This window comes from Ceratotherium simum, chromosome 27, assembly GCF_057802395.1.
Source record: "Ceratotherium simum simum isolate JZ-2026a chromosome 27, ASM5780239v1, whole genome shotgun sequence".
Lineage (NCBI taxonomy): Eukaryota > Metazoa > Chordata > Mammalia > Perissodactyla > Rhinocerotidae > Ceratotherium > Ceratotherium simum.
Window position 1 is genome coordinate 29,831,272 of NC_141926.1, and position 14,506 is coordinate 29,845,777.

Consider the following 14,506-nt stretch of genomic DNA (forward strand, 5'->3'; position numbering starts at 1 on the left):
CCTCCTAAGGAGTAGTAGTAGTTATTTAGTATTAAATATAAACTTACTGCTGGTTTACTCCTAATTGCTTCTTAAATAAAAATGCTCAAAAAAAAAACTACAATATTTTGTTGAGGCATCTCTAATGCGGCTTAACACTAGATTGTTGATAAACTCTGAAGATTGATAATAAGTATTATTCAAATAATAAAGATACTTGCTATTAATCCAATTTTATTTACCTTTAGATTTATTTTTGGACAGGTTTAAACTAAAACTGTATAGGTTTATTATGTTTATAATGTAATAATAATGCAAGCGTATGATCTAATGGACATTGTAGTAGGACTTGATTAATATATTGATAGTTTCTTTTTTGAATTTCAGGTCTTGACCCTGCTGGGCCAAAATTCTCTGGAAGACCATCAAATGGCAGATTAGATTACACCGATGCAAAGTTTGTGGATGTCATCCATTCTGATACCAATGGTAACAATGCAGGATTTATTGCTTAATTATTTGAAAATGAAAAGGAGATGTAGACATTGGTGAAGAGGAGAACATAAGAGGAGAAAGAGTAGTGGATGAAGTGATGTTAAGTCTATAATTATATAATGATTATATTTCCCACAAGCAATATTTCTTGAAATTAGTGATATCCTGTGGTGTCAAATGGCCCTCTTTGCCTTCAGCTTTCCTCCTGAGTTTCAAGAACTGTCATGTCATCCTAAAAAATTGAAACTTGATTTTAAAAAAGTTCATCCTCTTCATGCTATTGACAGTTTTATTGATTTGATCACAATTTCCCCCATGCTTAACATTCCTATGTGATTTATACAAGGTTACTATTCTTTCTGCTCATTTTCTTGCGATGATGTATATCAACAAGAACTGAGCACAGGGTTTCAGGCACAGATAAAGAAGACCTTTCCCTAAAGGTAGGGAAATAATTTCTCTATTGTTTTTATATCTTCCTGAAAATGTCTAACGGAGTATTGATAGTTTTGTCCAGAGTACACTGGACAGACACTTTCAAGGAATAATTTAGACAACCCTTCCTGATCCCCTTGCTGATTTGAAACTGATGATACTAATATTTATTGAGCACTTCCTACAAATCAGGTAGTGTTTTAAGTGAGTTAATTATGAAATTCTCCTAAGTCCCCATGAGATAGGTAAACATTATCATCCCTTCTTACTGATGGGGAAGCTAGGGTCAAGGTCACAAGGCCCGTAAGTGGCAGAGCCAGAATTTGAAATCATATTTTTTGATTCTAGTCTGTACTTCACCAGTGTGTTGCTCTGATTAACGGATCATTTATGTGTGTTGTGGTTGTGGGCATGGGGAGGTGTGGTGCTAAGATAGAGACAGGAGGAAGTGACACTAAGACTGCTCCTATTTCCCTGTTTCCTCAGATTTCTTTTCTCTTTGGTCCATGTTATTTGCTCCCATATTCCCCTGAATTTACCTTGTGGTGATCCAGACCAATGTTTTTGTGAGAGATATAAATGCCATAAATGCTGTAGATGACAATTTTTCAACTTCTATGTCTATGTGCCGATGGACTGAGCTTATAATAGGAAAAATCCTGCCCCTTATTTGGAATCTAAGTTCCCCTGCTTCTTACAGGGAACCAATGCCTAAAGATTCATGGTTCTAGTATGATACCGCCAGCCTCTCAAGTCTTCTTTATCTCTATATCAGCTTTAACATTTACTTTTATATCAGTTTAACATTCCCATACACAGCACGCCTACTGCCCAATTACTCTGCTGTTCTTTGTCTGAACTGTTCTTTCTGAAATCTCAACTTCAATTCTGCTATGGCCTTTTGAATTAGCTCTTCATACTTTTTATTATTTATTTATTTTTTGCCCTGTTGACTTTTCCTAATAAACAATTTGAATTGTCTTATATTCTCAACATCTTTTGATGACTCAAGCTATCAGATCTAACTTGCCACTAGATGCCACATAGTTGGCACCTTTGATCTTTTGATGACTGTCACAAATGAAGAACACGGATTTTTGACACTGCATATTCACCTCTCTCAAGGAATTTCCAAATGAGATAGTTGGGGTCAGCACATACCCAGCAGACTGCCTTTTCCTTGAATACAAAGTAATGAGTACATCTTCTGTTTGCTAGTAATTCTTGTCCTGATTCAGTTGCATATGTAAAAGAAGCTATGTGGCATTCCAAAATTGTGGATTAGGTAATTTGGACAGACTTTGATGGTGGGATATCAGGGAAAAATTACCAGTCTAATATCCATAAAATAGAAAAATTCCAGGGAGGTGAGCTGGTAATTTGGAATCACTTTTCTCATGGAAGTTTCCCTGATGCAGAGAGTTTGGGAAGTGCTTTTGAAATTCTCATATGGGGCTTGTAAAACATCTCACCCCAGAGGACAGCACTATAAGAGAAAGCGTCAACTTGAAATAAACCAGCCTTTTTATGATCTATAACCAAACTTCTAGTACTCTGAAGTTGTCCAGAAAAATCTCATTTGTTGAGTTTTGTAAGGAAGTCTTGGATTGTTGGACCTACTAGATGTCTGACAGAAGCAAATAATAGCCCTCTCTGTAGGAAGATCACATCATCTTTGGTCTCAAATTATTTTTACAAGCACATTTAAAAATAAATGTCCAGCATCCAAATAAAGGTGACCAGGCACACTTGAAGCAAGACAGCATGCATAAGAACCAACAGAAACAATAGTCAATAGAAATAGACTCATATGCCTCCAACTATTGGAGTTATTATACACTGGCTATAAAATTATGCTTATTATTTTTGAAGAGGTAAAAGATAAGACTGCAAATATCAACAGAGAATGAGTAAGCATAAATATGACCTATTTGATAAAAAATAATAAAAGTTATTAACCTAAAAAGTAAAATAACTGACATTTATTGAATGGATTTAACAGAAAATTTGAATCAGGTAAAGAGACAGTGAGTGACCTGGAAAATGGGTGAGAAGTCTATTTCTAGAATGAAGCGAAATGATACAAAAGAATGGACAATACAGACAGAGAAGTAAGAGATATATAGGATACCAATGAGAAGACCAATCATGTTTCATTAGAGTCCCAGAATAAAAGGAGAGAAAAAGAACAGAAGCAATATTTAAAGATAATATCTCAGAATTTTCAGAAACTGAGGAAATATAATCAATGCAAAATTTCAAAATTCCCAATTAATTCCAATCTGAATAAGTAAAGAGACATCCCCACTGAGACATATGATAGTAAAGTTGCAGAAAAGATCACCATCAAAGCATACAGCTTAAAATTGAGTGAATAAAAATGATCAGACTTACAACTAATTTCTCAACAGAAACAATGGAAGCCAGGAAATATTAAAATGGTATTTTCAATATGGTGAAAGAAAATAACTGCCAAGTTATTTGGCAGTACCCCAACCTGTTTCAGAGAAAAAAAATGGAATAAATATATTTTGTTTCAGACAAATCTACACTGAGAGAAATTGTCATCAACAGAAGGAAAATTATCCTTAGATGGTGGCTGTTCAGGAAGGAAAAACAGTGAAAATGGTAAAATATAGTTCAGTCTAAATGGATATTGATGACATAAGACATTTTTATTGTTTTATAGGACTTAAAAATATGTATAGAATTAAAATGCATTACAAAAATAACATTATGTGAGGTGTTAAATGAAGTTCGAGCATTCTTTGTCTCTTTAATTGTATGGAAAAAAGATTAAAAAATAGTCAACATTTGATGTTCATAAGTCAAGGTTTCGTGTTGAATCGCTAGGGTATCCAGAAAGGAGAGTAAAGGAGCGTGTAACTGCCAAGCTAATGGAGGAAAGAAATGGGATAAATTTTAAGTCCAAAAGAAAGCAAGAAAGGAGAGAAAGAAACATATAGAGCAGGTGAAGCAAATAGGAGTAGATAGTAAGATGGTAAAATTAAACCCTACGATACCATTAAATGTAAATGGCCTACATGGTCCAGATTAAAATATTATGGTTGTCACACTTGGTTAAAAAGACAAAAATCCAATTATGTATTATTTATTAAAGACATTTATGAAAGTAAAGAAGCAGAGTGTTTGAACCTAGTAGAGTGTTAAACAATATGATCTGCAAATATTATCTGCTAAAAGGTGGTAAATCTATATTAACTTAGACAAAAGTGGTTTTGTTACAAAATTAGTAGAAATATGGGGAGATTTTAAAGTGGTAAAACTTTCAACTCACTAGGAAGATATGACAATTCTAGTTTGCGTGTACCTAATAACATGGCTTCAAAATACATAAAGCAAAATTGACACTATCATATTGAAAAAAAAACATGATAACTGCACAATCATAGTGGGATATTTTAATTAGCAAAATTGATCTAATGGACATTTATAGAACAGTACATCCAATGTAATGGATGCAGTGTTTACATTCTTCTAAAGCACACATGGGTATTTTAGAGAAATAGAGTATACACTGGGCCTTAAAAATATTCTTAAAAATTTCAAAGAGAAAAAATCATAAAGAGTAATATTTTCTATCTTCAATGAAATTTAAGCAAATAACAAAAATATTACTAGAAAATCCATATATTTTTGGGAGTTAAGAAACACATTTTAAAATAACTAATGGGGAGAGAATAAATAATAGTGGAAATAAAAAATATTTTTAATTTAATATTATTAAGGTTACTACATATTAAAATTTGTTGGATTCAGCAAAAGCCTGACCGAAGTAAATGTCCAATTTTTAATACAGGTATTTTACAAGGCTGAAAATCAAGAAGCATCTATCTTGAAAAATTTAGAATTAAACAAAATACACCCCCAGATATGGAGACAGAAGCCAATAATAAATATACAAAAGAAATTAATGGAATAAAAATATGAATTAGAAGTGATGAAAAAGCCAAAAATTTGCACTTTAGAAAAGATAAAATTAATTAATTATTTTAAAATTTATGTAGTTTTTACCTTCTTTCCATAAAATGAAAGGGACATAGAATGTTTGAACTTTATATATCACCCTCCAAATTAATAAATTCTTGGAGAGAAAAAAACGAAAGGGCAAAGAGAGAAGACACAATTAATATCAGTAATAAAAAAGGAGATAGTATTACAGATAATACAGTATTAAAACAATCATATTGGGATATAATGAACAACATTATGCAAATATGAAAATATATGATCATATGATATGATATATAAAGTAGAAAAATTCTTATGCAAAAGCAAAAGCATTTACCAAACTGACAAATGAAAAGAGAGAATCTGAATAGTTCTATAACTATCAATGAAATAGAAACTGTAATTTAAAGCCTTCCAACAAAGTAAGTTCCAGGCAATTTTTTCTTCTCTACCAAACAATTAAGGGAGAAATAAGATCATTTTCACAAAAACACTTTCAGAGAATAAAAAAAGATAGGAAACTATTTACAAACTTTTTAAAAATCCATCATAAACTTATGTCAAAATTTCAGAAAGACATTAAGAAAAGTTGCTGGACATTTTCTGTTATAATCATGGGTGTCGTATCACTGATGGAATTTGGAAGACTTTCTTTTTAAGATTGGGAACTGGACAAAGATGCATATTACTGTCATTGTGAGGTAGCATTTTATCAGGTGTCTTAGCTAGTGCAGTAAGGGGAGAAAAGTAATAAAAGATATAAGAATATGAAATCTAATTTTGAGATGGTGTGTTTGGATATATAGATAATTCAAAAGAATCTCCAGATAATTTACTAGAATTCATAGGTGAATTTAGCATGGTTGTCAGATATAAGTCATATATACAAAATTCAATTCTTTCTAATAACCAGCAATAAGTTTAGTTAGCAAATAAAATTCTAGAATTATACCATTTTTCGTAACATAATATGTCAAATAGCTAGGAATAACTCTAATAAAATTATGCAAGAGTGCTACACAGAAAACTGCAAAACATTGTAGAATATAATTAAAGTAGACCTAAATAAAAAGGAAATAATCCACACATTTGAATGTGAGTATTGTAGACATGTCAATTCCTTGTAAGTTGACTTATAGATTCAATGCAATCTTTGTCAAAAGCCAACTTTTTAAAATAAACTCACTAGCTAATTATAAAATTAATATGGAAATGCAAAGGGCCCAAGTATTGCTAAGGTACTCTTGAAGAAGAAAAAAGTGCAAGGATGTGTTTTTCCAGATAGCAAGTCTTATAAAATGAAAGTAATGAAGATAGTGTAGTATTCGTGTAAGGGTAGACAAAAAAGCCAATAAAACAAAATACAGAGTCATGAAACTAACTAGATTTATGATAATTTTGGTACTGCTGGACGATGTGAAAATGATTTTCTTTTCAAAAAGTGGTTCTGTGTCAGTCAATTGAGTACTCAAATTGAAATAAAAATCTCTAACTCACGTAAAACACAAAAATTCTTTCCTTATGGTGTGTATACATCTGAAAGGAAAAACAATAAATATGTTTCGAGCTATTATTTTAAAAATCTTCATAATATAACATAATGTATTTTTCCAAAGTGTGCACAAAACTCCTAACCCAAATCAAAAGATTAAAATATCTGATTATGTTAAAATTGAGAACTTCATTAAAGAACACTTTAAGAACGCTAACAGCAAACCAAAAAAAAGCAAGAAGAGATAACAAACCACTATTACAAAAGAAAAACTCCAAATAGGCAATAAACACGAAAAGTTCTTAAAATCTTTGCTAAGCAGAAAAATATAAATGAGAATGCCATTGAAATACCACATGCCTACCAGAATGACTGAATTAAAAAGCCTGACAAGATCATTTATTGGAGAGGATGTAGAACGACAGAAATACTCATACGTTGTTGGTAGGAGTGTAAAGTGGTCCAATCTCTTTGGACAACTATTCAAAATTATTTATTAAAATTGAAGAAATTCATTTTCTATAACATAGCAATTCCACTGTAGGTATATAACCAATAGATATGCCTTCACATATGCATTAATGTGCATTCAAGAATGTTCAGGCCAGCCTCGGTGGCCTTGATACAAATAATTATGAATAGTGGCCTAGTAGTTAGGTTCTGCACACTCCAGTTCAGCAGCCCTGGTTTGGTTCCCAGGCTCCTACCTACCCCACTTGTCTGTCAGTGGCCATGCTGTGGTGGTGGTTCACGTACAAAAAGAGGAAGATTGGCAGTGGATGTTAGCTCAGCAAAAAATAAAAATAAAAAAGAATGTTCATAGTATTAACGCATATTAACTCCAAATTTGAAATAACATATGTCCACCAGAGGAGGTTGGATAAATAAGTTGTAGTATGTTTATTTAATGAAATACTATGTAGCAATGAATGACCATAAATAAATGACTGCATTTACACTTGACAATGTGGTTTAATATCAGAAACATACTAATAATCGAAAGAAGCCAGATGCAAAAGCATACATGAAATATGAGTCAATTTATATGTATTTCCAAAATGGGCAAATCTAAACTCTAATGTTTTGGGAGGCATCCTTAGAAGGTAAAGAATAGCAAAAAAAAAGAAAATGATTTTATTAAAAGAAAAGATGGTTGCTATTTTTAGAGGAAAGAGAGAATATGGGGATTGAGTAAGGGCACACTGGGGGCTTCTAGGTGCTATTTCTTTATTTCTTGACATAGGTGTGGTGGATAAGTGGCTATTTGCTTTATAATAATTAATCTTGGCTCACTGCCTAGCTTACATCCTTTGTGTCTTTGCTCAACTCCCGGCTCCTCAGTGGGAAATTCCCTAACCAAACTACAATTGTGTATTGCTTTCTGATGGGGATACATCCTGAGAAATGCGTCGTTAGGCGATTTCGTGGTTGTGCAAACATCATAGAGTGTACTTACACAAACCTAGATGGTATAGCCTACTACGCTCCTAGGCTATATGATACTAATCTTATGGGACCAGCATCGTATATGCAGTCCATTGTTGACTGAAATGTCATTATGTGGTGCACGCATGACTGCTTAAAAGTGCAACCTACCACCCTCACTAGGTCCTTACTGTCCCCTTATTCCACTTAATTTTTCTCTACAGCACTTATTATTATCTGACACGCTGCATTTTAACTTGTTTATTATGTCTTCCGACCATGAGAATGTAATTTCTGCTACAATAAGGATTTTTGCCTGTTTTTCTTTTTCACTTACATATTCATAGCGCCAAGAACTGTGATGGTCCTATGGTAAACTGGTGCCTGGTAAATGTGTTAAACTAATGAAACATAATTTTCATGAGAAATTAATTTAAAGAATTAATACGAGAAAAATTCATCTTTTTAAAAATAGCATTTATTTTCCATTTAAATTTTAAGAGTCACATTCAATGGATTTTATAGGAGATTTTGTATTATACAGGTGTTGCTGACCTGAATATATACACTTTGTGATTCTTGGGTGCTTTTTTCCTCAGGTTTAGGCATTAAAGAACCCTTGGGACATATAGATTTTTATCCAAATGGAGGAAAAAAGCAACCTGGCTGTCCTAAATCAATTTTTTCAGGTATACCAGTAGTATTTCTCAAAATGAATTACGTATGATTCAAAATGATGAAAGAAAACCAACTTACTTTTTTCCCTCTTAATCTGTGGGCAAGGTTTTGATTACCATTGCCCATGATTCAGGAGAGTTTATTGGTGAAAAATGGTTTAATTTGATCCTTCTCAGTTCATAAAGGTTACCAAAAGACATCCTATTTGGTCATGGATGAAACCGATTACGTTATAGTTTCAGCAGTTTTAGTCTATCATTTTAAACATTAGGAGAAGTTATAAGTCATTGAAGAAGCAAGTGTAGCCAAAGTATTATATAACACCAATTTGGTCTCAGGATTTAATCTTTACCGTCACTGTAGTACTGTACAAACAAAGATTCATAAACTCCTGCACTTGGTTGCTCTGTACATAAATAGCTGAGCAACAGCTCCAGGTGTGGAATTTGGCTCACTTCAGAGCCTTACTGAGAAATGTTGTGAGATTGGCAGTGGCAACTGGTCAAATAACACATCTCTAAAGGCCTCTGCAGCTAGAGAAGTTTTTTCAAATGGATAAAGACCTGAGAAGTTGGGAAAGGAAAGGAACATGAGAAAGTTTTAGCTTCACCTGGTTTCATAGTCATCTCTGACACTGAGTAGAAATGTTAGGGGTGTGGGGTTAGAAGGGAGAGATGTGTACACTAGTTATTAAGTGTGGTAGCACTATGTTTCAGAGCTTGTTAAATTATTAAAAATAAACATTTTGTGGTGTTATTACTTTAGAAAAATTTCTTATAAACTCATGTAAAAGACATACTAAATTTTAGTTTTCGATGGTACTCTTTGTGTAGTTGCTTGAGATAAAATTATGTATTGAAGTCAACACTTTAATATTCATAAAGTACACGGTATTAAGTAGAACTTAATCTTTAGTCTTTCTCTAATATACTTGAACTTGGCTTAATACATCTACAATTCTTTTGCTTTATTTTTAACACTTAAAGGAATTGAATTTATTAAATGTGACCACCAGAGAGCAGTTTACTTGTTCATGGCAGCTTTGGAAACAAACTGCAATTTTATTTCATTTCCCTGTCATTCATACAAAGCTTACAAGACTGGTTCATGTGTGGATTGTGCTGGCTTTAAGACAAAATCCTGTCCTAGGCTAGGTAAGAGAGATTGTTGTAATTACTATAATTCTTTGTGGAAAATGAATAACATAATTGTGTTAGTATTTTCTGCTGGAAGCTTTCATATTTACTTGTGAATATGTTAACATTTTATGGAAAAATTATCTGTGGAACACCAGAGAAAATAGTTCGTTTCCTACTTAATATTTTTATATTAAATGAGAAGGCTATTTAGTGAGAGGAACTTGATCAACTTCCTTTCTCTGCTTAATGTAGTGGGCAAATTTGGTAGTCTCATGATGATCCTTGTTCTTGATATGCAAAAGGATCTACTGTCTATCATCCATCTATATTTCCACTGTAAGAAAGAGACTTGTGTGTTCTTCCTGGCACTGAGGGCTTTTTTTTTATGAGAAGTCTTAGGAGCAAGTGAAGAGGTGTGAACCACAGTTAGCTATTAGCAAGTAGACATGACTCATACGCGGTTCACACCTTCTAAATTGATAAAGCTTGGTAAAAGCTGTCAAGTATTGCAACTTCTGATAACTAAAGCCTGCCGGTAGGAAATTATACAGAAAACAGAATCCACATAAAATATAATGTTAGAGCTGGAAAGAGGCTATTTGTTCAGGGTTTTCCAAAGAGAATACCAGACCCCAGCATGTAATGAACATGTAAACATCTGATCAGTATCGTGACAGGATCTGCCAGAAATGTTTCCAAAGCTCGGTGAAATAGGCAGCAGTTACAAAGGCTGAATTAAACAGCCTCCTGCAGTTTTCTTCAGCAGGAGGTTTATACCAGCACATGTAGAGAACTCCTAGGAGAGGCATGCACTCTGCAGGCTTTGCCAGACTTATTTTCTCAAGAACCCCTTCTGTCCACAAGGCATCTTGTGGGACTTTTCTTCAGACCTCTTGCTGGGAATTGCTTTTCTAGTCCCATTTATTTTCCATATAAAAGAGAAAATTGTGGCACAATGTGAACATATGGATTGCTTAAGGGCATAAGTGAGAACTCAAGTTAAACCTCTGAATTCTCACTTCGGTATTCCTTCTACTGTATTCAAATCTCAAATTTGGAGGTAGCAATATGGGAACAGACAAATACGTGACATGGGAAACATATATATAGGTATGTGTGTGTATAATACATATTACATATGTACAAATAGTGTATGTATCTGAAATATATATATTATATACACAATATATGGTGTATACAGATGCTATCTAGAATATGTATAGAATATATATAATGTATACACATGCACAGAATATCTGTATGAATGTATATATAGGAGAATTGGGGGCTGTACTCATGGAGCTAAATTTTGTGTTCAAGTTTTATCTAATCCATTTATTCTGCTGAATTTACTAAAAACAGTTATAAGTAAAATTCTGAATTTATAATATAGTAGTAAAAACTGCTACAAATGGACTATAGCCGTATGGAGTACGTTAAACTCTGTTAAGATTTCAGGGAGTGGATTTATTTGTGATTCTTGAATTTAAGAGTTATTATTGTAATTAAAAATAAATAGAATGTGGGGCTGGCCTGGTGGCGTAGTGATTAAGTTCGCATGCTCCGCTTCAGTGGTCTGGGGTTCGCAGGTTCTGATCTTGGGTACTGACCTGCGAAGGGCTTATCAAGCCATGCTGTGGCAGGTGTCCCACATATAAAGTAGAGGAAGATGGGCACAGATGTTAGCCCAGGGCCAATCTTCCTCAGCAAAAAGAGGAGGATTGGCAATGGATGTTAGCTCAGGGCTAATCTTCCTCACCAAATAAGTAAGTAAGTAAGTAAATAAATAAATAAAATGTGAAGTTATTTGAAAAATGATTTTTAACTTATAAAAATCCACAAATTATTATTATAATTTTATTACAGTACATTGATCCTTTAGTTCCTTTAGTCATTTGAAATTTTTGTATGCTATTTGATGGAAGTCCAATTTCTAACATTCTGTTTCTCAAATCTCAGGTTATCAAGCTGAGCTATGGAAAGATGTTTTAAAAGAAAGAATAGACAGAAGCTCTCTTAGGACCTCTGTGTTCTTGGATACCACTGGCACAAATCCATTCTGTAGTAAGTTGTTAATAGTTTTAACAAATGAACAGATTATTTGTTTTATATACTCCTTTATATTTTGTCCAAAATGTTCTTTCTACTCACTCAAGTTCCATCATACTCTTTCAAGGAACTTTAAAATTTGCTAGACCCAGTTGGACAAATACAAGTAAGGACTTGATTTTTTAGATAAAATGAACACATGCTTTGTGTAATATTTTCCCAAAGAAACAATCAAAGTCCTTTGTTTCTTTCCCCAAATTTGCATGATTACCCTTCCCACCCTTAGAGTTTTGTCAGTGTATAACAGGTTACAGAGTTTAAGACATCTGTCTATACTATTAACACGCATTTGGGAACTGAAACTAAACTATATAAATACAAAAAATCGTGGGTAAATAATAATCCTTCTAACTAGACTCAGTTAGACAAGTCTAATTAGAGTCAGTTAGACAAGAGGAGAAATTTGGAAGAACAAAAGATAATCTCATAGAAATGTATTAAATAGTTAGATTTATGAGGAGGTATTAAAGAAAGCAAAATTATTCTGTTTAGTGGTGAAAAGCTGGAAGTGGTTTATAAATAAAATAAATTCTATTATATGAAGAACCTTGTGAAATTTCCAGTCACTGGCATTGACCTGGGTTACTGGAGGATAAGTATTTAAAATAGATTCTCATATTTAAAAATAGTTTAGGTCAGTTATGTTAATATTTTACAGTAACAGTTGCTATCACTTTTAAAATACTATAATTCTTTAAATATTAGTCATGTGTCTTATCATTCAGAATTGGGCCCATCCATTTTTTAAGATAAAATTTTTATTGAGTTAAATTTAGATTCCCATGCAGATAGAAGAAATAATAGAGAAGGATCCTGTGTACACTCTATCTGGTTTTCCTGAATGGTAAAATTTTGCAACACTGTAGAATAATATAATATCACGACCCGGATTTTGACTTTGATACCATCCATCATCTTATTTGGATTTCCCCACACATTCATGTGTGTGTGTGTGTGTGTGTGTGTGTGTATTTAGCTCTATACAATTCAATCACACATATAGGGCTATGTATCTACCATAACAGTAAAAATATTGAACAGTTTCATCACCACAGTGATTCCTGGTGTGGTACTTTTATAACCACATATACCACACTCCCATCTCCCGGCACCAATTAATACCTTCCTAGAATTTTGTCATTTTGAAATTGTTATATAAAGGGAATCATTCAGTATTTGATCTTTTAATTGGCCTTTTTTTCACTCAGAGTAATTCTCCGGAGATTCATCCATGTTGTAGCATGTATCAATAATTCATTACTTTTTGTTGCTGAGTAGTATTCCATGGAATGTATGTTCTACCATTTGTTTAATCATTCATTTGTTGTAGGACATTGAGATGTTTTTAGTTTTGGTCTATTATGAATAAAGCTGCCATGAATATTCGTGTACAAGTTTTTGTATGAATATAAGTTTTCATTTCTCTATTATAAAGGCCCAGGAATACAATTGCTGAGTCTTAAGCTAATTGCACATTTAGCTTTATGAGAAATTGACAAAGTGTTTTTCAGAGTGGCTGTACCATTTTACATTGCCCCCAGCAATGTATGAGTGATCCAGTTTCTCTAATTTCTTACTAACATTTGGTGCTGTCATTATTTTTAAAGTTTTATCCATTCTGATAGGCATTTAGTGATACCTTATTGCAGTTTTAATTTTTATTGCCCTGATAGCTGATAATATTGAATATCTTTTCTGTATATCCTCTTTGGTGAAATGGGTGTTTGTGTCTTTTGCCCATTTTCCAATTTGATTGTTTTTTTTTGACTGTTGAGTTTTGAGACTTCTTTATATATTTTAGATAGTGGTCCTTATTGGATATTTGGTTTGCAAATATTTTCTCAGTGTCTGTAATTTGACTGTTCATCTTCTTCACAAGGGCTTTTGCAGAGTAAAAGTGTTTACTTTTGATGAGGTCTCATTGATCATTTTTTCCTATCATGGAACATGATTTTGGTGTCTAAGAACTCTTTGCTGAGCCCTAAGTCCTGAAAATTTTCTCCTACAATTTTTTCCTACAATTTTTTCCTATAGTTTTATGAGTTACATTTAAGTGTGTAATCCATTTTGATTTAGTTTTTGTTGTAGGATGTGAGATTTACGTTGAAATTCTTTTTTTTTTTTTTGCCTATGGTTGTTCTTTTGCTCTTGTACCATTTGTTAGAAAGGCTACCCTTCCTTTATTGAAATGCTCTTGCACCTTTATCAAAAACCAGTTAAGCATATTGGTTTGGATCTATTTCTGTTGGGTCTATATTCTGTTCTCTATTCTATTTCATTGATTTTTGTGTTTATTCCTTTTCCAGTACCACATAGTATTAATTACTATAGCTATATAGTAAGCCTTAATATCAGATAGAGTGACTTTCCTCCTTCTTCGTTGTGATTATTGTAGATATTCTAGGGTATGTGCTTTTCACTATAATTTAAAAATCAGATTTCCTATATCTACAAAAACTTGACTGGGATTTTGATAGAAATTTCATTAAATCTCTAGATCAATTTGGGGAGAACTGACATCTGTATCACATTGAGTCTTCTGATTCATGAACATGTTATGTCTCTCCATTTATTTTGATTCTTTGAGTTCTTTCATCAGCATTTTATAATTTTCAGCATACAGATCCTGTGCATCTTTTGTTACATGGACAGCTAATTATTTCTTTTTTTTGTTGAGTGATGGTAAATTATATTTTAAAATTTTGATATCCCCGCATTCATTTTTACTATGTAGAAATGGGATTGAATCTTTTGTATTGAACTTGTTTCCAGGGACCTTGCT

General features: G+C 32.8%; 1 protein-coding gene across 1 annotated transcript in view; it reads left to right on the forward strand.

The window, feature by feature from the left end:
* Nucleotides 1-14,506, forward strand: part of LIPI (lipase I) — a 60,745-nt gene that overhangs the window by 17,608 nt on the left and 28,631 nt on the right. The window contains exons 4-7 of the mRNA XM_004440727.3: nt 367-468; nt 8,398-8,487; nt 9,463-9,630; nt 11,575-11,679. Of these exons, the coding sequence (XP_004440784.2) occupies nt 367-468; nt 8,398-8,487; nt 9,463-9,630; nt 11,575-11,679 (465 nt within the window). The remainder of the gene's footprint in view (nt 1-366; nt 469-8,397; nt 8,488-9,462; nt 9,631-11,574; nt 11,680-14,506) is intronic.